The following is a 24715-nucleotide window of genomic DNA, read 5'->3' as shown; positions in this document are numbered from 1 at the left end:
ATCCATTCCTTTAGATGAGACTCTGAACTGCTTAGACAATGTCAAATTTTTTCAGGGTCGAATGTTGGTTGGTCTCACATAGCCAGACTTTTAACTTGCGGCATAAAGTCTGGTCCTCACTGCAACTTAATCTAGCCAAAAAACACCCAGTTAGAAAGAAAGAGACCATCTGACTGACAAGCAACAACTCACAGTTTTGTTTTGTTTTTTAAGGTGGGCATATCTGAAATAAATTATACCAGCGTGGAAAAACACTACATTTTACTCTTGTAAAGCCATCCATCGGACTGGAACTGCTGATTTCAGCCTGTGATTGCCATTTTTGTTTGCAACACGCATCAAGACAGTCAGTGAACGAACCAAAACATTTTTGATCCTGCATGTAGTCCATTAATCTTGATAGTCTTCAAAGTGGTAAGTCTAGCCAGTAATATTTAGTTCCATTACTTATGCATCATCTAAGAGGACATAAATAAATTAGGGTGATACAGAGATATGACCTTCTCTGAAGTTCCCTAATTGCAGTGATGAACAGCAGTATGTGAGCAGAGTTAATGAGCACCTCCTGCAGGTTCCTATCCTGTTTGACAGGAAGCTCTTTACTGGAGTTTCCTTTCAAACTACTTACCAGAGCCGGAATGCAGCTCATCCGCAAAGCCATTATTGACACTTATGCAGAGATCAGTAATGTGAAAGACATTAGATATTATGACTTAAAGCCTCCTGGAGTTTAGGGCGTGTTACTCTGAATACACAAATCTGTTTCAACAACTCAAGAAGCAGGGTGAATAATTATATAGATATCACACCAAAACCAACATGTATCAAATCAATGTCATTTAAAAAAAATTACATTCCTGATTCTCAAGCGCGGATGCATCACGTATACTTGATTGACATGTGTGTCCTACTGGTTTGGTCCTGAATAATTCTGGGTGTTGTGAACTGATGCACATGAATAATTCACTAGATTCAAGGATTATGTTAAAGGCACGCAACATGCACTTCAGCAAGCTTGTATCAGAAGAACAAAGCTATATGGTTGCATGAAACCACATACTTAGTAAGATCCATAATAATCAATGATAATAATTAATACAGATGTAGATAATGGTTCTAATGATTGCACCTAATTCCTAAGTATGTTACAAATATACTGATAAACTAGGCCTAAATGTATTTTGAATGTGTATTAGAGTCTAAAATTTAGCGAAATCCAGGCAGATGCATAAACTAGCTACTGAAAGGAAAATAAGATGAAATAAAATTTAAGCTAGCAGTACTGTGTAATCGTTGGAAAACAACATTTATTTTTGCTTCGGTTGAGACAAAGCATGTGTAAATGAATGAAGTGTAATTTTAATATAATTCTATCCTTTTTTTTTTTTTAAAGAATGTAGAAATAAAAGTAAATAAATCCATGTGTTGCTCTTAAAGGGATAGTTCACACAAAAATTAAAATTGTCTCATCATTTACTCACCCTCATACCATCCCAGATGTGTATGACTTTCTGCCTTCTGCTGAACACAAATTAATATTTTTAGAATATCTCAGCTCTGTTGGTCCTTTCAATGCAAGTGAATGGTGGCCTGAAATCTGAAGGTCCAAAAAGCAGATAAAAGCAGGATAAATGTAATCCATAAGACTCCACTGGTTAAGTCCATATCTTCTGAAGTGATATTATAGGTGTGGTTGAGAAACAGATCAATATGTAATTCCTTTTTTACTATAAATCTCCACTTTCACTTTCAGATGTGAAAGTGAATCTAAACAGGTGCCACATGTGACTTTCAAATGTGAAGGTGACTGTGGAGATTTATAGTAAAAAAGGACTTAAATATTGATCTGTTTCTCACCCAAACCTCTCACATCTATTCTGAAGATATGGATTAAACCAACTGAGTTTTATGGATTACTTTTATAATGCTTTTATCTGCTTTTTGAACCTTCAGATTTCTGGTCACAATTCACTTGCATTGAAAGGACCAACATAGCTGAAATATTCTTCTATAAACCTTTGTGTTCTGCAGAATAAAGAAAGCCATCCACATCAGGGATGGCATGAGGGTTAGTAAATGATGAGAGAATTTATATTTTTGGGTGAACTATCCCTTTAAAGGGGTGTGATCAGGTCTAAAAATAACATTTTTTACATAACACCACATAATAGTCCAGTCCTCTTGACAGTCCATTGAAGTCTCACATCCAAGGGCATAGATTTGGCTTGAACACTGGGGGGTGGGGGCGGTGGCAATGTAAAACATTAACATATTTTCATTGATCATGGTATAAATAGTTGTTAACTGTAGTCAAATTTGAATGCTGATTTGATATAAGTTATAGGAACGTAATATGAATCAACAGATTCAGAGATTTCTGTCTTTCCCTTTTCAAGTAAAGAAGTGCTGTGCTTGCATGACTGGAAACAGATGTCCGGAGACTAGCCATTACAGGTGCATCTCAATAAATTAGAATGTTGTGGAAAAGTTCATTTATTTCAGTAATTCAACTCAAATTGTGAAACTCATGTATTAAATAAATTCAATGCACACGGACTGAAGTAGTTTAAGTCTTTGGTTCTTTTAATTGTGATGATTTTGGCTCACATTTAACAAAAACCCACCAATTCACTATCTCAAAAAATTAGAATATTTTGACATGCCAATCAGCTAATCAACTCAAAACACCTGCAAAGGTTTCCTGAGCCTTCAAAATGGTCTCTCAGTTTGGTTCACTAGGCTACACAATCATGGGGAAGACTGCTGATCTGACAGTTGTCCAGAAGACAATCAATGACACCCTTCACAAGGAGGGTAAGCCACAAACATTCATTGCCAAAGAAGCTGGCTGTTCACAGAGTGCTGTATCCAAGCATGTTAACAGAAAGTTGAGTGGAAGGAAAAAGTGTGGAAGAAAAAGATGCACAACCAACCGAGAGAACCGCAGCCTTATGATTGTCCAGCAAAATCGATTCAAGAATTCAACTTCACAAGGAATGGACTGAGGCTGGGGTCAAGGCATCAAGAGCCACCACACACAGACGTGTCAAGGAATTTGGCTACAGTTGTCGTATTCCACTCCTGAACCACAGACAACGTCAGAGGCGTCTTACCTGGGCTAAGGAGAAGAAGAACTGGACTGTTGCCCAGTGTTCCAAAGTCCTCTTTTCAGATGAGAGCAAGTTTTGTATTTCATTTGGAAACCAAGGTCCTAGAGTCTGGAGGAAGGGTGGAGAAGCTCATAGCCCAAGTTGCTTGAAGTCCAGTGTTAAGTTTCCACAGTCTGTGATGATTTGGGGTGCAATGTCATCTGCTGGTGTTGGTCCATTGTGTTTTTTGAAAACCAAAGTCACTGCACCCGTTTACCAAGAAATGTTGGAGCACTTCATGCTTCCTTCTGCTGACCAGCTTTTTAAAGATGCTGATTTCATTTTCCAGCAGGATTTGGCACCTGCCCACACTGCCAAAAGCACTAAAAGTTGGTTAAATGACCATGGTGTTGGTGTGCTTGACTGGCCAGCAAACTCACCAGACCTGAATCCCATAGAGAATCTATGGGGTATTGTCAAGAGGAAAATGAGAAACAAGAGACCAAAAAATGCAGATGAGCTGAAGGCCACTGTCAAAGAAACCTGGGCTTCCATACCACCTCAGCAGTGCCACAAACTGATCACCTCCATGCCATGCCGAATTGAGGCAGTAATTAAAGCAAAAGGAGCCCCTACCAAGTACTGAGTACATATACAGTAAATGAACATACTTTCCAGAAGGCCAACAATTCACTATAAATGTTTTTTTTATTGGTCTTATGATGTATTCTAATTTTTTGAGATAGTGAATTGGTGGGTTTTTGTTAAATGTGAGCCAAAATCATCACAATTAAAAGAACTAAAGACTTAAACTACTTCAGTCTGTGTGCACTGAATTTATTTAATACACGAGTTTCACAATTTGAGTTGAATTACTGAAATAAATGAACTTTTCCACGACATTCTAATTTATTGAGATGCACCTGTATGTCTGAATGAACTGACTGGATTTAAAGCTAAGGTGTGCAATCTTTTCCAGAAAATGTTTTTGTTATACTGGTTGAAAGTCTCTTCACATCCTGATAGCAATCAATAATTTAGGTGGTCTAAACGTAAAAAAAAAAAAAAAAAAAAAAAAAAAAGATATATCTTCTGTGGAAGGGACAGGACTAAAAAATGATCGACCAATCATTGCATTCAGTCCAAATGTAATGATAGGATGTCCTTCCTGTCTGTCAATCTATATTTGCATACCGCCTCGCAACTTGTTTCGCACAGACAATCACACGTCATCAGTGCGGGTTCCTTGACGCTGTGCAGAGTGAGCACGAGAATGGAAGGCGAACCGCAGCTACCTTATGTTCCTCCTGAACCACCAGTAAAAGGAAACAAGAAAAGAAAGACCGTCTTAGAAACTTCTACAATGAAAAAATGTCTGGATCAAGAGCATGCTAAAAGCAGAATTAACATTGTATGACAGAGAAGGCGTGGCTTTGGAGACACCTCTGAAGTGAGGGTGGGCTCTATGCTTTCAAAGCTAGCTTGCTAACTGCTAGCCTCTCTGGATTACACACCCTAGCTTTAAAGGAATATTCTGGGTTCAATACAAGTTAAGCTCAATTAACAGCATTTGTGGCATAATGCTGATTACCACAAAAAATAATTTCAACAAAAGGTAAAATTGTGGTTACATTAAGGTACTTACAATAGAAGTGAATGGGGCCAGTCCTTATATGTTAAATTATACACTTTTCAAAAGTAAAGCCACACGACTAAACATTATCTGTGTTAACGTGACTTTAGTGTGATAAATTCACTTACTAACCTCATCTGTGTAAAGTTGTAATCCAATATTACAACTTTGTTGTCATGGCCGATGTAACACCAGTAAACCCTGAAATCCTTGAAAGCAGTTTTATCATGTATAATGTTTATGTCTTGTGGATATACTTTTAAAACATGTGTATTTTAATGTTTATGGATTGACCTCACTTACCTCCACTGTAAGTGCCTTAATGTAACCAATATTTTTGCTTTTTCAAAATAATAGAGGGATGAGCCTTAATTATTTTCTGTGGTAATTGATTTTATGCCACAAATGCTGTCAACTGAGCTTAACATGTATTGAACCTGGAACATTACTTTAAAGCTGAAGTAAGTCATTTCTGTGCCACTAGTGTCAACAGCACTGGAATTGTTCAAATATTTTCATTGGTGAAACAGAAAGTTCCACCCCAATCCCATACCATTAGTCGAGCCAATGTTGCTGTGTCGGTGTGGATGGGCAGCTTAAACAAACAGAGGAATGTTTTGATAATGTTACACATTTAGTTTAACTTAAATATGGCTTACTTACAGTTGAATGCATATTAAGCTGAGCTACAAGAACACTGAAAAAATGACACACTTCAGCTTTAGGAATCAACTATTGAAAACTACATATCAGTCAACCACTATTCTGATATTGGTGGTTACAGCCCTGTATTTCACCAATCACCATGTTATAGTCCATTCTGCCCTAAGTGAAAAGCCACTCCATAACAGTAACACACATAACACAACGTCAGTTGAGGTCTCACCTACATCTGCTACACTGTATGTGCCCACACACAACACCCACACAAATTATCATGTGCCACAAAGCATAGCACATATTCTTGTTTGAATTTCAAAATGTGTTATGGAATATTTCACAATATCCCTCCATAAAAACAAACCAGACCTGCATATGCAATATAGTTTCAATCATTGTGGAAATAAAAACCAAACATAGAAAGATAGTGGGGCAGGGGGAGTATTGATTTCCTCTCAGCACAGAGTCAGTGATTGATCTGGACAGACTCCCACTGTTAACACTCAGAGCCAAACACAGGCAGTCTGTGCTCAATGATGTCATCCAAGGCCTGTTAAACACAGGTTGCAAACACATGGAGTTGACTTTGGTGCTAAATCTGTATGGTACGGATTGATGAACGTATAAAATATTAGTGAGGGGAGTTTAAATCAATGGGATTATTCAGTAGTAATCAAATACAAGACATGCATTTAAAAGAAATGTCTAATGTTTTTTCATAAGAAAGAACAATAAAAAAATGGGATCTCTTATATATTTCTATTGTTTCTCCTTGACAGCAAGGACATTAAATAGAGAGCAAATTGAGACTTCTGCTTCTTAGACTATTCTCCTGAAAAAAAAATAAAAATAAAAAATAAAAAAAATGACTTCAGCAATCTCATTAGGAGTCTCATATAGAATTTCAGAAGTTTTCAGATAAAAAGTAAGATACAGTAGACAGGATGTTGAACAGCTGGCTGTCTGGTGCGATCACAACAACCTTGAGCTGAACACGCTCAAAACAGCGGCAGCGTGCCTCGTTGGCACAGTTAGGCAGCGCGTCAATCTCATAATCTGAAGGTCGTGAGTTTGAGCCTCACACGGGGCAGAGCAATGCTATTGGGCAGTGGTGGCTCAGTGGTTAAGGCTCTGGGTAACTGATCAGAAGGTCAGGGGTTCAAGCCCCAGCACTGCCAAGATGCCACTGTTGGGCCCTTGAGCAAGGCCCTTGACCCTATCTGCTCCAGGAGCGCCATATCATGGCTGACCCTGCACTCTGACCCCAGCTTAGCTGGGATATGTGAAAAAAAAAAAAAAGAATTTCACTATATATGTACAAATGTATAATTTGTGATAAATAAATAAAATTAATTATAATTATAAACAGTGGAGATGATAGTGGACTTCAGGAGAAATCCCCCCGCTCACCATCCTGAACAGCACTGTGGCAGCAGTGGAGTCATTCAGGTTCCTCTGCTCTACCATCTCTCAGGACCTGAAGTGGGACACCCACATAGACTCCATTGTGAAGAAGGCTCAGCAGAGGTTGTACTTCCTTTGCCAGCTGAGGAAGTTCAACCTGCCACAGGAGCTGCTGATACAGTTATACTCGGCCATCATTGAGTCTGACCTGTGTACATCTATAACTGTCAACACCAAATCAGACAGAAGGAAACTACAATGGACAATCAGGACTGCTGAGAGGATTATTGGTGCCCCCCTGCCCACCAAGACCCGTACGTCTCCAGATTGAGGAAACGTGCAGGTAGAATAACTCTGGACCCCACAAACCCTGGCCACTCAGAGTACTGAGCACCAGGACATCCAGGCACAAGCACAGTTTTTACCCTCAGGCCATTTTCAACATGAACAATAAAAATGCCTTCAGGACTCCCCCATAATAATGTAAATAAATATCTCATGTACATATGTAAATTCACATATTTAATTCAATAACTGTACATACCCCTACCTTGCACATTACCACTTGCACATCCTACGCTGTACATACGCCATTCTATGTTATATGTCCTGTTATTTGTATGTCTATTTATACTCTAACCTTGTTTTATATTCTGTGTCTGACTGTAATATTCTGTGTGCATTTGTTTCTCCTATCACCCAAAAAATTCCTTGTGTACGTGAGAACACTTGGCAATAAAGCTCATTCTGATTCTGAAATATGAACTAAACATTTCTCACCAAATTGCTCCAAATTATCTGCACTGTTAAATTACTACCTACATCTATTTTATAGTTCTATAACTTTGACTACAATTTCTCTCTATTATTACTTTTCCTGAGGAACAAAGTTGATACCTAAATTAAAGTATCCTGAGCAATGAAAGAGCAACCTCTGAGCAATAAAAATGTATTCCCACAAAGAATTTTTAAAGATAGAAGAAATCAAAATCTACTGCTAAATATCAACAAGTAATGTTTGCATTGTTTGCAGAATGTATGCTCTTCACAATCTTCACAATGAAACTATTCCCTCATTCCTGTGTTGGGTAAAAGAATCCTGGTGGATTTGTTTTTTATTAATAAGAAGTTTTTCAAGTAAGGATGCTCCATTATAGCTGACATGGACTGTTTCAGCTGGATAGCATTATCTCAGCCACTCAGAAGAAATGGAAAGTCATTACAAAAGGAAGTTTAAAATCCTGCAGGTGGTGCGACAGTCGAGGCATTTGCTTTTCTGTTAGACCTAAAGTATTTTGTTAAGTTATCAGAATGTGTAAGAATGCCACTAGAAAATCAATAAGCACTTTGCAAACAACTGTTTAATCACAAGCAAATATGCCACCTAAAGCATCTTAAAATCCATGCCAGTGGCAACAAAACCTTTGGGTTGGCATACAATAGTTTCGCAAAAAAAAAAAAATATTCCTCAACAAAATCCTTTGGAATAGGAAAAAATGTGAAAAATAAAACAACTCTTGATGATGATTCTGCCTGTTCCTTTTGTTTCAGCCATATTTCTGTGTTTGATAATGAATGTCTGTTTGAAATGAAAGAGCGGTTTAAAATGGATGGACTCTACATGTTTCAAACTGATGGCAAGGGGTGACCTTTTATAAGGAAATGGAACTGTCTACAGAGGAGCATTACATAAGTCTAGCAGTGGCAGAAAATGAGTAATGACTAGCTCCATAAATGCAAGTCAGCGTATTGCAGTGACAAGCGGCCCCATTACACACACAAACACACACATCACAGATTTCAGGACAGTCTGCACACTTACACTTATGCATTCTGAAGACAGCTTTATCCAAAGTGACTTGTACAATCAAAGTATACCTTTTTTATCAGTTTGTTTGATGCGTGGCATTGCTAGCATGACATTCTACCAGTTGAGCCACTGGACCATTTTTACAAAGGTTTTCTTTGGTCCAAGTTCTGACAACATTTAAACAAGATGCCATTGCAGTATTAAACACTTAATACACATAAGGTGCTTGGTTATTTATTAAATTAATGCAGTGACTCATTTGGACATTGATAAGGTTTGCGTTGTAGGAATCTGGCACAAACATTTATATTATGCAAACTGCAAAAGACTGCTTGTTTTAGCTGCATCAATGAATCCAAAGACTTTAATATCAATAATACTAAAACAAAGTCTAGTTGTTATACTGTAAATCAAAGCCATATTTGTGAACTATGCTTCAGTATCAAAGCAAAGACTGGGATTCAAAGGGCACTCAATTATCTGGTTTCTTTATCTCATTAAATATGTTAAAGGCACTTAAGACAGAAAACTAATTTGATTCAGTCTTCAGTTGTTTACAAAATCTGACTAAAATATTTAAAGGTGAAGTATGTCATTATCCCATAATAAAATTCATTCTATCCTAGTTTAATATGCACAGACAACTTAAAATAAGCCATATGTAGGTTGATTTCCCTGAAAAGTATAACACTATAGCTCTGTGGTACCATCAAAATATTGCTCCATTTGTTTGAGCATCCCTACACATCAATATTGACTCAGCCAATGGCGTGACTTTTGGGTGGGACTATCTAATTGTATGTCCAATGAGAGATGAGAGGAGTGTTTGGGGAAACCTGTATGAAAACCATCCTTATTTTTGCAAATTGATTTGTAAATGCAGAAATTACACGTGGCAACTTTAAACAAGACAAAATGAGTGGCCTGCTTTAAATGTTTGAGGAGGCACACCATATTAGGCTCCCTATTATCAAATTTCTCCCTTTCAAGTGTTAAAGCATGACAGGCTATTTTAAACATAATTAAGGTAACCCTATCTTTATGGGCATACATATACAACACAATTCGAAAATGAATGAGACAACCAGATGTGTTTGCTCTTTAAACTTCAATGTGATAATTTACTTCTTTATTAAAGCAGGAGGGATACAATGAATTACACCGATCAGCCACAACATTAAAACCACCTGCCTAATATTGTGTAGGTCCCCCTCGTGCCGCCAAAACAGCGCCAACCCGCATCTCAGAATAGCATTCTAAGATGGTATTCTTCTCACCACAAATGTACAGAGCGGTTATCTGAGTTACCGTAGACTTTGTCAGTTCGAACTAGTCTGACCATTCTCTGTTGACCTCTCTTATCAACAAGGCGTTTCCATCTGCAGAACTGACACTCACTGGATGTTTTTTGTTTTTGTCACCATTCGGAGTAAATTATAGAGACTGTTGTGTGTGAAAATCCCAGGAGATCAGCAGTTACAGAAATACTCAAACCAGCCCTTTTAGCACCAACAATCATCCATGCGATTATCTAATCAGCCAATCGTGTGGCAGCAGTGCAGTGCATAAAATCATTCAGATATGGGTCAGGAGCTTCAGTTAATGTTCACATCAACCATCAGAATGGAGGAAATAAGATCTCAGTGATCTGGATCGTGGCATGATTGGTGGTGCCAGATGGGCTGGTTTGAGTAGTCCTATAACTGTTGATCTCCTGGGAATGTGGATTGGCGCTGTTTTGGTGGCACGAGGGGGACCTACACAATATTAGGCTGATGGTTTTAATGCTGTGGCTGACTGGTGTAGATCCATGAACCGCCTTTTCATATGGCTCAATGTGAATTCAAAGTCTATCACTTTCAATAATTAGATTTTAGAAACCCAGTGGGAATCTAATATGAAAGGCAGACAATTCTAGAACTCTTCAAGTTCAGAGATTTATAACATAATGAGGTCATTCAGGAATCAGCAAATGAAACATCTGCCTCCAGTCGAAAGGCAATAAGCAAATAATTCATGAAAACATTTAAAAGTGCAAACAAATAACAGGGTGGAAAAAAACCTAGTGCCAACGGCTTGAACTCACATACATGTGCTGATTCAAGGGCTGTTGACTTTACGCAACCCAGCCAACACTATTACACGGTTCTGGCACTCTTAGAGGGATGTCCCGTGGGCAAAACCTTTATTCAACCCCTCTCGGTCAGAGATGCTTAAACTGAAACCCAGACAAAAACATTATTCCCATCCTACGCTGGCCCCTTATAAGCATGACGCCTGTAAAAATCACATCACTGTGGAAGCTAATATGTGAATGAAAGAGCTCTTTCTGCCTTTAAGCTAATATTTATGGCACACACTACAGGAGACACATGCCACCCAGGGGGAATTAGAGGGGAAATGTCTGTCTGTCTATCCTCAAGCTGTCTCACATGATAAGAATAATCCTACATGAATGAGCCAGTGCCACCACCAAAAAAGACTGTGAAGAATGGTGGATTATACCTAGGGATCAGTTCATTGTGCAAAGTACGTATAAAATGTCACTTCATTGCTGGCAGATTATTCTTAACTTAAATCTGCTGTATGGAAATACAAGATGATACACATTACTGAGAATTTTTTGTCATTTCTATAGAGCAGGGTTTCTCAAACCTTTTTGAACGAAGGACCATTACATGCCCCCAAACTGTTCATAAAATTTGTTGTGCAGACATTGGAAAATATACATCGGTAAACCCAGGTTGCTGGAAAAGTGGGCAGCTACTGTGCTCTACCATATAACAGAGATTTTTGTTTACAATTCAGGAATTTTTTTTAAGAAGTCCCCTGGCTTGGCCCTCCATTGCTTTGGATGAAAGAGGATAGTGGAAAATTAAATTATTTCAGTAAATACTATATTTAAACAAATGATTTGAACTATGCCACTAAAGATTAAAGGACCATTCCAGGCACATGCCGTGGACTTTGAGACTGGGCAAGCATCAACATTTTTTAATACACATAATTAAAGGATGTGCCCAAAACACATTATACGGGTGAGAGTAATGTTGTGGAAATGTTATAGACGTAAATTGTTGTCTTAGAACCCACCAGTCAATGGAAACAATTATGTCACAGTGGTGAACTTCATGACCAAATTGTTTTAAATTCAGGACAGTAATATTGCTCATATCACACAAATTAAAGATTGTCATATATTAAGCCGAGCATGTTTATGTCCATTAAATCATACAATGAACCATACTGCCAGCAGAGCTTGTTTTGACATACAAAAAAAAAACAAAAAATACTGCCAGTTACTAGCAGGCTATATGTTTCAACATCATAGGTCTCACACGTCACTCTTCCCACAGTTCAGAACCAATGGAATGGACAGCAGCAATTAACGAATCTTACCACCAAAGACAATAATCTTAACCTGAATGCACAAGGCAAATATAACATAGAAACAGTCTACATATATATTTTTAAACAGACACTGCGCCCTAACGTTAAAACTATAAAACAGACATAACCAGTGTTGGCGCCAGGATGAATTACTTAGGGGGGGCATTTGAAATTTCTAGGGGTGCACACATTCACTTTACCATAACTGTAGCTACTGTAACATGACTAAAATGACTGGAGCTGTTTAGGGATTTCGTCATTATATGTTTTCGCCATTAACAGCGATTAAAAATGGCACGGTTAATTTAAGACAAGAAATGTTTTATTTACGCATTGCAAAAATACTATATACTGTATGTGATATATAAATTAATAAGGAGTTTTTCATTGTAAGCCTAAAAGTGAAGATTTCTTGCACTTGTGTCTGGCTGGTTACTGGCTATTGCTATGGTTACGGACGGAGGCTGCGTGTTGTGGACTGAACGTGCACTTTCAATTCACGTGAAACCAGTAGTGGTTCTAGCTTGTATGGCGCCCTGGTCGAAACCCGCTTCAGCAAATCCCCCCCCCCCACAAGTTGTTGAAGCCCTGTGCCGCTCCCCCACAAGATGTCCATGCCCATGTTGCCCATGCCTAAATCCGCCACTGCCTGTGAAGGACCACCAATATAGTACAAAACTTTACTACTGTTATCACAGGACTGCCTGCTGTTAGCCTACTGTGAATGTTGCCAGGCAGCGAGAAATGGTTCAAGTTCAAATACTTAAAGACTGCAATAAACCATGTAAAACCGCAAATGGACAGCAGTGCATGTATATGTCACTGGGCACATTTTATTTTGTGATTTGATTAACTTGTCCTGTACTGTAGGTGCTGTATTTTACTGTATTTCACCACGTTTGGCTTTCAGCAGGTAAAGCTTTTTCCATGGGCAGACCGCTTCTTCTGTTTCAGTGACGTAGAGCCGACCCTGGACATAACACAAGGACATGATTTCCAGCTCACCAATTTATATCCTCAGACTAACCAGAAACAATGACCTACCTAGAATCTATGATCTAGTATCAATAACACCGATTTGTAATAAATATATTAACTTGCCTTTACTTGAACATAATCCATGCATCTCTCCTTGCGAATGAACATCTCCATCACTTTGTTGTAAAAGTCACCCGCTTGTTGAAGTTTCGATAGCCCCTCTTTCTCGATTTTTAATTTAAATTAATTTTGCCAAATCCACGTAGGTCTTCGATGCTTACACTCAGATATCAATTTTAGCACTTAATAATGCATTAGTTACGTGAACTTGAATGTGTTGACACAAAACTCAAATCTAATAGCGTGACTGAAGGAAGGAGCTTCTGATTGGCTTACTCATTTTGGTAAGCATGCTTACCTTGGCTATATGTAGTGGCCGTGATTTGAATGAACATTCAGAGTTGTTCAAAGCAAAAATGCTTTGAATCAGAGAAAGCATAACAAAGTGCTTATACCTGAAGGTGGCGCCAAAGCGAATGAATGAATAACTGTCTGTGCTGCTCAACTGAGATGAAAGATGACGAATTTGAACGAAAGCAGTAGTTTATATTAACAATTATATTTAAATATTTCAAAGAGTCATTTTTCTTTTCACCCTTCTGTTAGGTAAGCACTGCTGGACCATTCACATGAAGCATTTTTATATAAACAAGCACTCAAAAAGTCCAGACGGATGTCTTTGAACTTGCGTTTATCAGTGTCTTGCACAGGAGCACTGTATTTTTTAGGTGCTGTGTGTAGTAATATAGAACTTCAACTCTAAAAAATGGCTCTCAAGACATTTGCGTTCTGTTATATTCGTTGAGCTTTTTTTAGCGAAAGAACGCATTTGATCTGAACGGCCCCTATGACTACAGTATGACAATGGCAGCCTGATCTCATGAAATGTACGTGTCAGTGGCAACATTTTTGCAAACCAAAATTATGTGCTTCATTACACGTTTGGCTGCAGTTTCCCAGTGAAATGTCCAGCGTAGGGTGCCTAAAGCGAGTGAAATGATGTTGTAATCAGATGAGGTTTTTAAGGTAAATATTAGATGGATGTTTTAATGAGTAAACTTTAACCTAAACCCAGGGGTGGAGCGAGAAGGGTGGCACAGGGTGGCAGAAACAAGCACTTGCCACCCCAACTCAGACCCCGCTCGCGTCCTGGAGACCAGTGCGCAATGGCTTAACCTGTCCGTGTCGCACATGGTCCATAACACTGTTCCAACCATGTCTGACAGTACACAGTGTTCTGCCTCAGTAGACAAACCCCCCTTAATACAACACCCCTCCCTGACCTCCCCCGGTCAGATGGAATCCTCCCTAAGACAACAACCCCCTCCCCCTTCAGGTGAACTTAACAAACACCCCTTTGCCAACCCTGGCAAAAAATCCTGGACACACCCCTGCCTAAACCTAACCAACAGTGTTCAAAAAGATAAATGAGAGGTGAACAAAACAGACATCCTTACACTTAACCAGTGCATAAACCTTAAAGATATTGTTTTAAAAGCTCGGTTTCCGAGTTCAAATTCTAACACTCTATCAGGTGAGCTAGAGCAGAAGTTAATCACAATGGAATAAGTGTGTAAATGTAGGTGGGTCTGTAATACAAGCATTAAAAATGTATATTGTTTTTCAAATGATCTGCTAGAGTAAAAGCGTTTTGATATAATAACATAGCAGGGAGTGAGTAATAGAGCAAAAAATAAATGTAAACAGCCATAGCACCCGTGATTTGTGTGAAAGTGAATAAAACACAGTTGTAGCGCCTCTAGTGTTAATTTCACCAGGAAATGTCAAATAATGTAGAAAGTGGCACGTAAAACTCAGTTGGCAAAAAATGTGTTTTAGTAACATTCATTCTATGAGACTAGGTTGACAATGGACATGAAACCCTTGTTCTTATGGTTTAACCAAATGATAAGCTTATTTCCAAGAAGTGTGTAGGTGGGCAACACCTTTAACTTGGTTCAGTAAGCTTAACCTGAGATTTACCATGAACAACGGAAACCCATCCCATAATGATTCCATCAGGCTGGAGAATTATAAATTTGTCAGGTCTCATCTGGAGCACTTAAACCAAAAGCTCAAGAGTGGCCTGTCTAATCATAACAGGGACTGCTGCTAATAAATGCTTGTCAACAGATATCTAGTAATTACAACCTTCTAATACCTTTCAAAGCTTGCATCGCTTCAGCCTATGAATAAACTTCCTCTCAGAAAAATAGATAAGTACCAGAAGTGATGGCTAAAGCCAAGTTACAGCAATTGTTAATGGGAGTACAATGCAATGTCCCTCATACTAGGTGCTTTCACACTCACTGTTCCTCGAAGGTGCAATGATCTTCAGAACAATATGAAGATATCTCAATATTACTTTCTCCATAGGGTCTTGTGTTGTAGCAAGATGCTTTGGATAAAAGTAGCCCAGATAGCAAACAAGCATTAAAGCAATGTTAAGTCAACGTTGATGCGTCAACATTAATAGCATTGAATTAATGTTACAATTTGATTCTGGTTCAACATCATGCATTAGAGTTCATTTTGAAATGCCTTTGAAATTAAAAAAATAAAATAAATAAATTATGTTAACATCACTGAATCAGTGTTTGATTCTGATGTTGATTCTACATCACATTTGTTGAAACAACATTGATATTTCGATCTCAACATAAATGATGAAAAATCAACATTGTATCAACGTCATCTTGCTATCTGGGATTTGATGCAGGCTTTTCCTCAACTTTTATGTTTGAGTGTGGAAATGCGAAGCATTGAGTGTTTTCGTGAGATAAAATCTGCAGAACTACTGCAAAGCATTATTCTGAAAATGCAGAAGGAACAAAATGAATCGATCCAGAAATCAAATCTCGTGGCACGCCATCACACACTATAACAATATTCTGAGGCATGTAGTAAATGTTTCTATAACATAAAATAAACAGCCATGCATAATGTCTCATGTGAGTGGCCTGTTTCATTGCAATCCTTTGCATCCGTCATCCCAACCCAGGCCTGTAACATCTACTACTGCACCCCTCCTGCCACAGATGTTGTTGCTAAGTAACCCCCCCCCCCCCCCAACCAGATTGCCATAGAAACCAACAGAGGTTTAGGAAAAAAAGGAATCAAGAAGATGAGGAATGGCATATACATACCAGGGATGGGTAAGTGTGATATTTCCAAGCTGGAACTTTTAGATGCCTTGATGATGCCTAAATCAATAAATAAACTGAAAAGCAACTAATAAAAACATTCAATATTTAATTCAGTGAATTATCCAAAATAGGGCATCCCTTATGGTTATTTATTATAAAGGCCAAGTTTAATTTCCTGCTAATATAACTACTATATGTTGTAATATATCCTATGCTGTTGCTTTTCATCATACCACCCACCTCTAATATGGAAGAAAAAAAAATGAAAAATGTTATAACCTCATTTTATATATATATATATATATATATATATATATATATATATATATATATATATATATATATATATAATAAAGAATACATTTAAAGTTTGCAGTATCACCACAGTGGGGTTTTATCAATGAAATTATCTTTCTCAGACACAAAATATACTACTACTAGAAAAAATTTTCACAAAGAATTTGAATGTATTACTCTGGTCTCTAAGACACCCTTGCATACTCATCTTCACTACTGAGATGAAAGATAATGGTTATGTATTGGAGATGAGCTTGGTCAAGCACTTGTGTCTGTAATGGGTGTAAACAGAGGGAAATGCCACTGAAGGCCAAAGAGTTTAAGGCCCTCTGGTGACAGCTTGTCACTTCATCAGTCTGCTCCTGTGGAGATAAAAAAAGGTCACCATACCCAACCAGCTTCCAACCATATGGCTGCCTCCCTCTGCCTGATCTCCGTTTCCTTCATCATGATATCCACATTTCTCTCTTTTTCTATACACAAAACATTTATAAAAAAATCATACTACAGCAAGATAAGCAGCAACATTAAACAGGGAAATACTGAAAGTACTAAAATGGGATGGTGTAGCTACAGTGGTTAAAGTTAAAGTTTGTAACCCAAAGGTCACAGGTTCAAACCGCAGAAAAGAGACCAATGTGCCTCTGAATAATGCACTCAACCTCAGGTTGCTTAAAGGAATATTCCAGGTTCAATAAAACGTTAAGCTCAGTCAACAGCATTTGTGGCATAATATTGATTACCACACAAATTTATTTTGACTTCCCTTCCTTTTCTTTAAAAAAAGCAGAAATCTGGGTTACAATAAGACACTTACAATGGAAGTGAATGGGGCCAATCCGTAAATGTTAAAATACTAACTGTTTCAAAAGTATAGACACAAAATTTAAACAAGATGTGCGTTAACATGATTTTAGTGTGATACAATTGCTTACTAACCTTTTCTGTGTAAAGTTATAGCCAATTTTGCAACTTCGTTGCCATGACAATGTGATGTCAACAAACCCTAAAATCCTAAAATGACTGTAAAAAAAACCAACAATTTAATCAACTTTACAACTTAAATAATACATGAGTTTTAACAGAAAAATAAATGCAAGGGTTTTTATAAAAAAGCTTCACATTTCTGCCTTTAAACCCAACAAAAATTGGCCCCATTCACTTCCATTGCAAGTGAATCAATGTAACCTCGATTTTTGAAAAGAAAAGAAGGGACGAGTCAATATATATATAGATATATATATATATATATATATATATATATATATATATATATATATATATATATATATTATTTATTTGTGGTAATAAACAGTATGCCACAAATGTTGTCGACAGAGCTTAACATGTATTGAACCAGAAATATTCCTTTTAAGGGGATTGTTCCATAGTAAAACATATTGTAAGTTGCTTTGGACCAAAGCGTCAGTTAAATGAAGAATAGCCGGAATAACCACCACAAAGTAAAGTCATATTCCCCACACGTAATAGACTCTGTTTCTATTTCGACGGTCAGGTGTAAAGACCTGTAAAAAAAAAAGTAAAAACTTGCAGATTTCTTTTTTATAAGAATTGGAAGTTAAATAAATATTGATTTTATTCTAGGGGACTGTTGAGAAAGCAGCATCTCATCTGACTTGCAAAGTATGTGTTTGTTTGACTCGTTTGAAATTCTTCTATAGGCCCAGATTTCAAATTAGCTTTCAGCTAATTTTTCTCCCAAAACCACAAACCTTTACTATCACAAACAAAGACAGTACTCAATTCTAAATACATAATTTGACAAAATGACAACTGAGCAGAAACAGCATTAAGTGGACAAGGATAAAGAGAGGACACAGCTTTCCATTTGTCCTGCATGGCAGAGGAGAACAGCCTGACCTAACTAACGTAAGATAAAGGCGAGAATGCCTTTGATTCTACTTACTGTTTAAGCAGCCCTACTTTGTATGACTTTGAGCTTTTGATGCATTTGATGCATTTGAGATAAACCATCCCAGCAGAGCTAATTAAGACTCTTAGTCTAACAACTGAAAGTGATATTGTTCTAATGCTTGCCTTTACCCATAAAGGGATAGTTCACTCAAAATTGAAAATTCTCATTATTTACTGACCCTCATGCCATACCAGATGTGTATGACTTTCTTTCTTCTGCAGAACACACACAAAGATTTTTAGAAGAATATCCCAGCTCTGTAGGTCTTTACAATGCAAGTGAATGGTGACCAGACTTTTGAAGCTCCAAAAATCACATAAAAGCAGAGTAAAAGTAATCCATATGACTCCAGTGGTTAAATCCATATATTCTGAAGTGATATGATAGGTATGGATGAGAAACAGATAAATATTTAAGTCCTTTTTTATAATAAATCTCCACTTTCACTTTTGACTTTCACATTTTGAAAGTGAAAATGAAGATTTGCAGGGAAAAAATGACTTAAATATTGATCTGTTACTCACCCATACCTATCATACCCTTTATGTGATTTTTGGAGCTTCAAAGGTCTGGTCATCATTCACTTGCATTGTAAGGACCTACAGAGCTTAGATATTCTTCTAAAAATCTTTGTTTGTGTTCTGCAGAAGAAAGAAAGTCATACACATCTGGGATGGCATGAGGGTGAGTAAATGATGAGAGAATTTGTTTTTGGGGGCGGGGGGGTGAACTATCTCTTTTAACCTAACCTGGACATTAATTACTGGGCTTACACTAATTTATGAAGTCAGTAAATATTATTTGTTTAGACTATGTCTCTTATCAAATACAGATTAAATATCCACACTGAGCCCATAGATCTTTCTATCCAAATACAACTTTCAACCAAACAATGGCATCATTATTGCTGGATCCAACAATACACAAAACAGGCTCACGGCTTCAGAGGAACTGAATTATCAACACCAAATGGACAGACTTAAACAACATGCCCACTGTACTTACCAGTTTACCATCCACTGTATACAGCCTCTTGACGACCCCCGAGTCAAGTTTGATAGCATCAGTGATGTCCGTGAGAACCTGCTCAAAGGAGTGGGCCGTTTTCTTGTTGAGAAGGATGCGCACCGCTTTCCGAGGCTTCACCCCACTGCGGATTATGGTGACCAGCTTGGGCCGAATGAAATCCTTGTTATCCTTGGTTTCTAAAGAGCCGGTCTTGGCGCTGGCCAGAGAGGTGGGCACTCGTGCTGAGGCACTGGTCCTGGGGTTGACTGACCAGTTGGGGTTTACGTTCTTGGTGTATTCCAGTTTCTTGTAAGGCTCAATTGAGCCACACACATAGCTCTCCCCTGTGACGCAAAATGGAATAACATTATAGAAATAACCAGAAGATGAAAATATAATGCAGTTTTCAAAATACATTACATGGCCAAAGTATGCAGAAGTATTAATTTCACAACAGAGAACATCTTGCACTTCATAATTGGCTTTCTAATCCAAGTATCATCGCTATGAGGAAAAACTAAAGCAGAGGGAAATCCAGCAATTTGTCCACATGTGAGTTAAGACAGTCAGTAAGCATATGAGCCCCTAATAATAGACTGTAATGAAAGAGATGCCACACAGTAAGTGCACGGTTGAGATTGAAATCACTTCCACCTCACTCATTTACATTAATTTTACCCCTGAAAGCATGGCAGCCATGAGCATGAATGAATGGGTGTGCTACATAGAAACGCTCCACTGAGATGCACAAAGCAGCACATTCAAATTCAAACCAAAGTCATTTAAAGGGGCCATGACATAAGAAATCACATTTTCCTTGATCTTCTGACATATAAGAAATAAAGAAATATACTGTAAGTTTCAGAACTGAAAACTTCCTCAATAGAAAAAGAGCATTTATTTAAACCAAACTGCAAAAAAGGCTTGTTTGGAATTCGTGGATCTTGTGATGTCACAAGGACCAAATGCATCTGAATATGCAATGCCTATTTTCCGTCATTACACCCTTGGCCCCGCCTACTGGGGTTCAGTCAGTCACACAGGTGAAGAGGAGAGAGATGAGGCGTGTCATAGGAAATTCATCCTAAGTAGACTTACACAGGACACCTTCATGTGCCTGTCTGGATTTAAATGTTTTTCTACATAAACACGCACAGACAGATGTCTTTGACTGCTTGATACATAACTCAGGCTGCCTTTAAAAGACGTGGTGTCAAGTTACAACTCTGAAGAGGAGAAGCTCTGTCATTCAGCTGCTGCCTTGCATTTTTTCACCCATCTGTGCTATTTTTATTTGTTGGTGTATGAAAACATGATGGAATGATGCTGCAAACTGGGTATGGATGTGTCTTCAGTGTATTTTAGAGTGGATTATATGTTCGACCAGTCATGATATGATTCAAGCTTTACAAAGGAACTGTTATTGAAGGATGGGGCAGTTAAAACACTTGGACGCGATCGCAAAAACCATGAGTAAACAGTTTCATTCATTAATATTTCATATGTCATGACTATGTGATAGTTTATGGTGCTGACACACTGTTTACACCAGGCGCGTTCATTGACACAACGCAATGCAACGGCTTGAGGCTGTATACACCGGGCGCATCAACACAAACTTTCTAAACCGTTTGTGTTTTTGTTAGTAGTAGTGCCATCGTGTGCGGTGCAAAATGGAACGGGACACCTGTTTACTGTCAGTGCAACATGCCGCGCCGCAACAAATGCTTCCATGGTAGACAGCATCATTGATTATAATGGGTTCTATTGCTTTTGACACGACGCAACTCTCGCGTCCGGTTTAGACAGGGTATGAGTGTTAAAAGTTGGGCTTGAGATGAACAGTTAAATATATTCGAATGCAATGTGTTGGATGTGCGTTGTGTAAACCCTGACATTTAGTTTTATAATGTTGTTAAGCTGGTTCATTCTCGTCCAATTGAGTTTCAAAAATGGCTCTATTCGAAGGGCTGCATGATGTCAGCCAATCATAACAGTGGCCGATTACGTTGACGTTTTAAGGAGGTGCTTAGGCCAAAATCAAGCGATTCAGACAGAGGGCCAGAGACAGGGTGCAAAATGATCATATATTGTCATAAATTATGACTGTTTTAATGCAAAACACTTTTATAGCATTACCAGTGGACCTCAGAGAAGATAATAAAATTATATTAAAAAAAAAAGAGCATTTCATGACCCCATTAAAATACACTTTATATTAGGTGTCTTTAACTACTAAGTACTTAAGCATTTGATACATTGTACGTATTATGTATATACATGTTGTTGCATTGTACTTACATTTATAGTACCTGCATTTAATTAAATCTGTAGTTACACTGTTAACCTTACCCCTAACCCTACCCTTACTCCTAAACCTACCCATAGCTCAAACTCAGTAGCAGCAAATGTGAATCTTGTGAGAATTTTGCAGAACAATATGTAGTTACACTATAAATACATTGTATTGTATGTATTTTATTGTTGTTACATAGTAGTTCAAGACACCTAATATAAAGTGGGACCATACAATTCAATTGAAGGGCACACTTATATTTAATGCTTTCAGCTGCAGCAGGCTGATTTATTGTTCTACACTGAGTGAAAGGGAGAGGTATAGAGTAGACACAGAATCTGTAAAATATTAATAAGCATTTTAAATTATTCTGCCTTCCATTTCCGTTAAAATAACAGAACTCTCAAGGTATCTACTCCCAGACAATTAAAGCTGGCGGTATCTACATGAATTGCCCTAACATACTGATCCTTGCTTAGTACTATAACCCTCATGTTTTGTTTGGGGTCTCAGCTATTACTGTTTGCAATGAATGTTTGAATGCTAAGATTCTCTGATTGATGTATAGTGTAGACTGTATAGCAGTGCATTTATTGCAGTTGCTTATTTTGATTTGTATAAATGTAGCTTTCCAAAGTGTGTATTTTCTTCTAGATTGGATATCAGTCAAATTTCTGAAAAGTCTGTGACTTTGTGATACAACAGACAAGGATAAAGCTTCAGTAATGTCTGCCTTATGGGTTTTGATTGGGTCAGAGGAACATATTGAAAGATTTTGAGGAAAATAAAGGTTAATTTTAAACTATGACTATTATTTTAACACATACTGCATTGAGGTCTTTGGGACCACATATATAAAATTGATTGTTAATTGCAACAAAACATGAGTAATACATTTATTAAAGCTACATCCTAAATGTTATCATATATGATGTACTTGACATATCAGTTCTGAATGCTTTTATTAGTTACTTTTCAGTTTATTTATTGGTTTAGGCATCATCAAGGCATCTAAAAGAAGGTGTCCTCATATGGAGAACAGGTACCACCCAAACTACCAAATCAACACATTATGTTCTAATCTGTCCTCTGCACAGGGCCATGTAGCATTATAAAACAGAACATACTGGTGTTCTTAATAAACCAGACAAGGGCCTGTAGACATCCCAGCCTCACCTTCCACCAGCTGCTCCATGCTGGTAATCTTGGATCCATCAATGGCATAGATGGTCCGCACCCCCAGGGGTAGATTGACATTATCTGATAGAGAGCGTGTGAGGTCTGCAAGCAGAGCATCAAAAGATCTGAATCTGTCGTTGGAGATAGCGTATACAATCCCTTTGAAGTAGCGGTCTCCATTGCGGTAGAACCAAACCTTCTTGGCTTTCTTCTCTGAGCTTAAAGCCTGTAGGGTCCGGGTTCGGTACAGACTACAGTGAGCGCTGTGCGTGGGGCTGGGGAGGCAATTTGCCCGTGAACCCACACGGCTGTACCTTTGTGCTTTATCCCGTTCGTCGAAATGCTCCAACTCCATCTCAAGACCAATGGCTAGTATATCTGTGGGCATTTGAGTGGAAAAAATATGAATATATGAGCTATGTTGTGATATTTGTATTGTCAGTATCTATTTATATAAATTATAAAACTGATAGTTCCAGTACTAGATGCTAAATGGTCAATAGCAGTGCTTTATTCAAGATAAACCAAAGATACTTTAGGACCTCTTCACTGAGCTACTATTTGTATAACTGCGCAGCTATCGCAAACCCTTTTGACATTTAATCACATGCAGTATTTGAATTAAAGATATCTACAATTCAGTATTCACTAGTTGAAATGCTATTTTTTTATATCAGCAATGGAATTACTACTAGAGAAAATGCTTACTCTTGATATCAGTTAATACTCTTGTGCTATTAAATACTTTAATTCTTGATATACATTTTTTAATTTCAACTAAAACATAATTACTGATATCTGTAACTGCATTTTCATTTGATTGTTACTAGTGTAAATATCAATTCCTGATATCAACAATTACAACTAGTGAAAATGCACAATTTTGCATATCAATAAATTAAAGAGTAATTAAAGTTACTGATTTCCCCCAAAAAATTTTTTTTTTACTAGTTGTTATCCAATTGTTGATATCAGAAAAGGTTATTTACGCTAGTGACAATGTAATTATTGAACTAAAAATGATAGGTTTTACAATGTAAGTAGTACATTGCTGGTATGTGAAATTGGAATTTCAACAATTGAGAAATTAATTATTGGACGGATGGATGGATGGATGGATGGATGGATGTTCTGAACAGGAGTGAATAACAGATCATTGTGAAATTATTTGGCTACAGATATAAAAAATTTAGTTGCAATTACATTTTTGATATCAAGAATTGGTAATTCCAGGAGTAATGACATCATTTTTTATATCAAGTATTAACATTTTTACTTGTGCAAACCTAATTACTGATGTTAAAAATGTGCATTTTCACTAGGACTGTAGTAATTCCATTGCTGATATCAACAATTTGCATTTTAACTAGTTAAAATTTAAATGTAGATATCTATAATTCATACTGCACATGATTAAATGTCAAAAGGGCTTGTGATAGTGCAGCACTGCCTGATCCATATTTTGTTGCATAGAGACTATATCTTCTGATGGAAGGTGGGCATTTAATTATTTTACTTTTATAAAAAAAAAAAAAAAGTATGTAAATTAAGTATTTTTTTATTTAAACAAACATGTGTCTTTTTTATTATTATGTGGTAAATGTTTTATAAAATCAATAAGGCACCTAAGGCTGTGTCATATTGTCAAAATAGTCATGGGTGAAGACACAAAGTTAGATAATGATGACTATATTCACAATATAGCATGGCCTTTCCAACCATAATGCTACATTTCAGGTTATTAAAAATCACTTGTATTTGCATTTTATGCTTTAATAAGATATCAGTTTTAAATGCTATTTACATGGCAAGAACAAGATGAAATAAAA

General features: G+C 37.4%; 1 protein-coding gene and 1 non-coding gene across 3 annotated transcripts in view; one reads left to right on the top strand and one right to left on the bottom strand.

The window, feature by feature from the left end:
- Window positions 1–24715, bottom strand: part of LOC127422038 (serine/threonine-protein kinase DCLK1-like) — a 63778-nt gene that overhangs the window by 38313 nt on the left and 750 nt on the right. For both annotated transcript variants that reach the window (XM_051665368.1, XM_051665369.1), the window contains exons 2-3: window positions 22884–23264; window positions 19409–19755 (exon numbers count right to left, since the gene is read on the bottom strand). In XM_051665368.1, the coding sequence (XP_051521328.1) occupies window positions 19409–19755; window positions 22884–23241 (705 nt within the window). In that variant the 5' untranslated portion in view covers window positions 23242–23264. The remainder of the gene's footprint in view (window positions 1–19408; window positions 19756–22883; window positions 23265–24715) is intronic.
- Window positions 6399–6472, top strand: trnam-cau (transfer RNA methionine (anticodon CAU)). Its single transcript has one exon. It is a non-coding gene; the product is annotated as a tRNA-Met (tRNA).

This window comes from Myxocyprinus asiaticus, chromosome 31, assembly GCF_019703515.2.
Source record: "Myxocyprinus asiaticus isolate MX2 ecotype Aquarium Trade chromosome 31, UBuf_Myxa_2, whole genome shotgun sequence".
Lineage (NCBI taxonomy): Eukaryota > Metazoa > Chordata > Actinopteri > Cypriniformes > Catostomidae > Myxocyprinus > Myxocyprinus asiaticus.
This window is presented reverse-complemented; position numbering and strand designations above follow the sequence as displayed.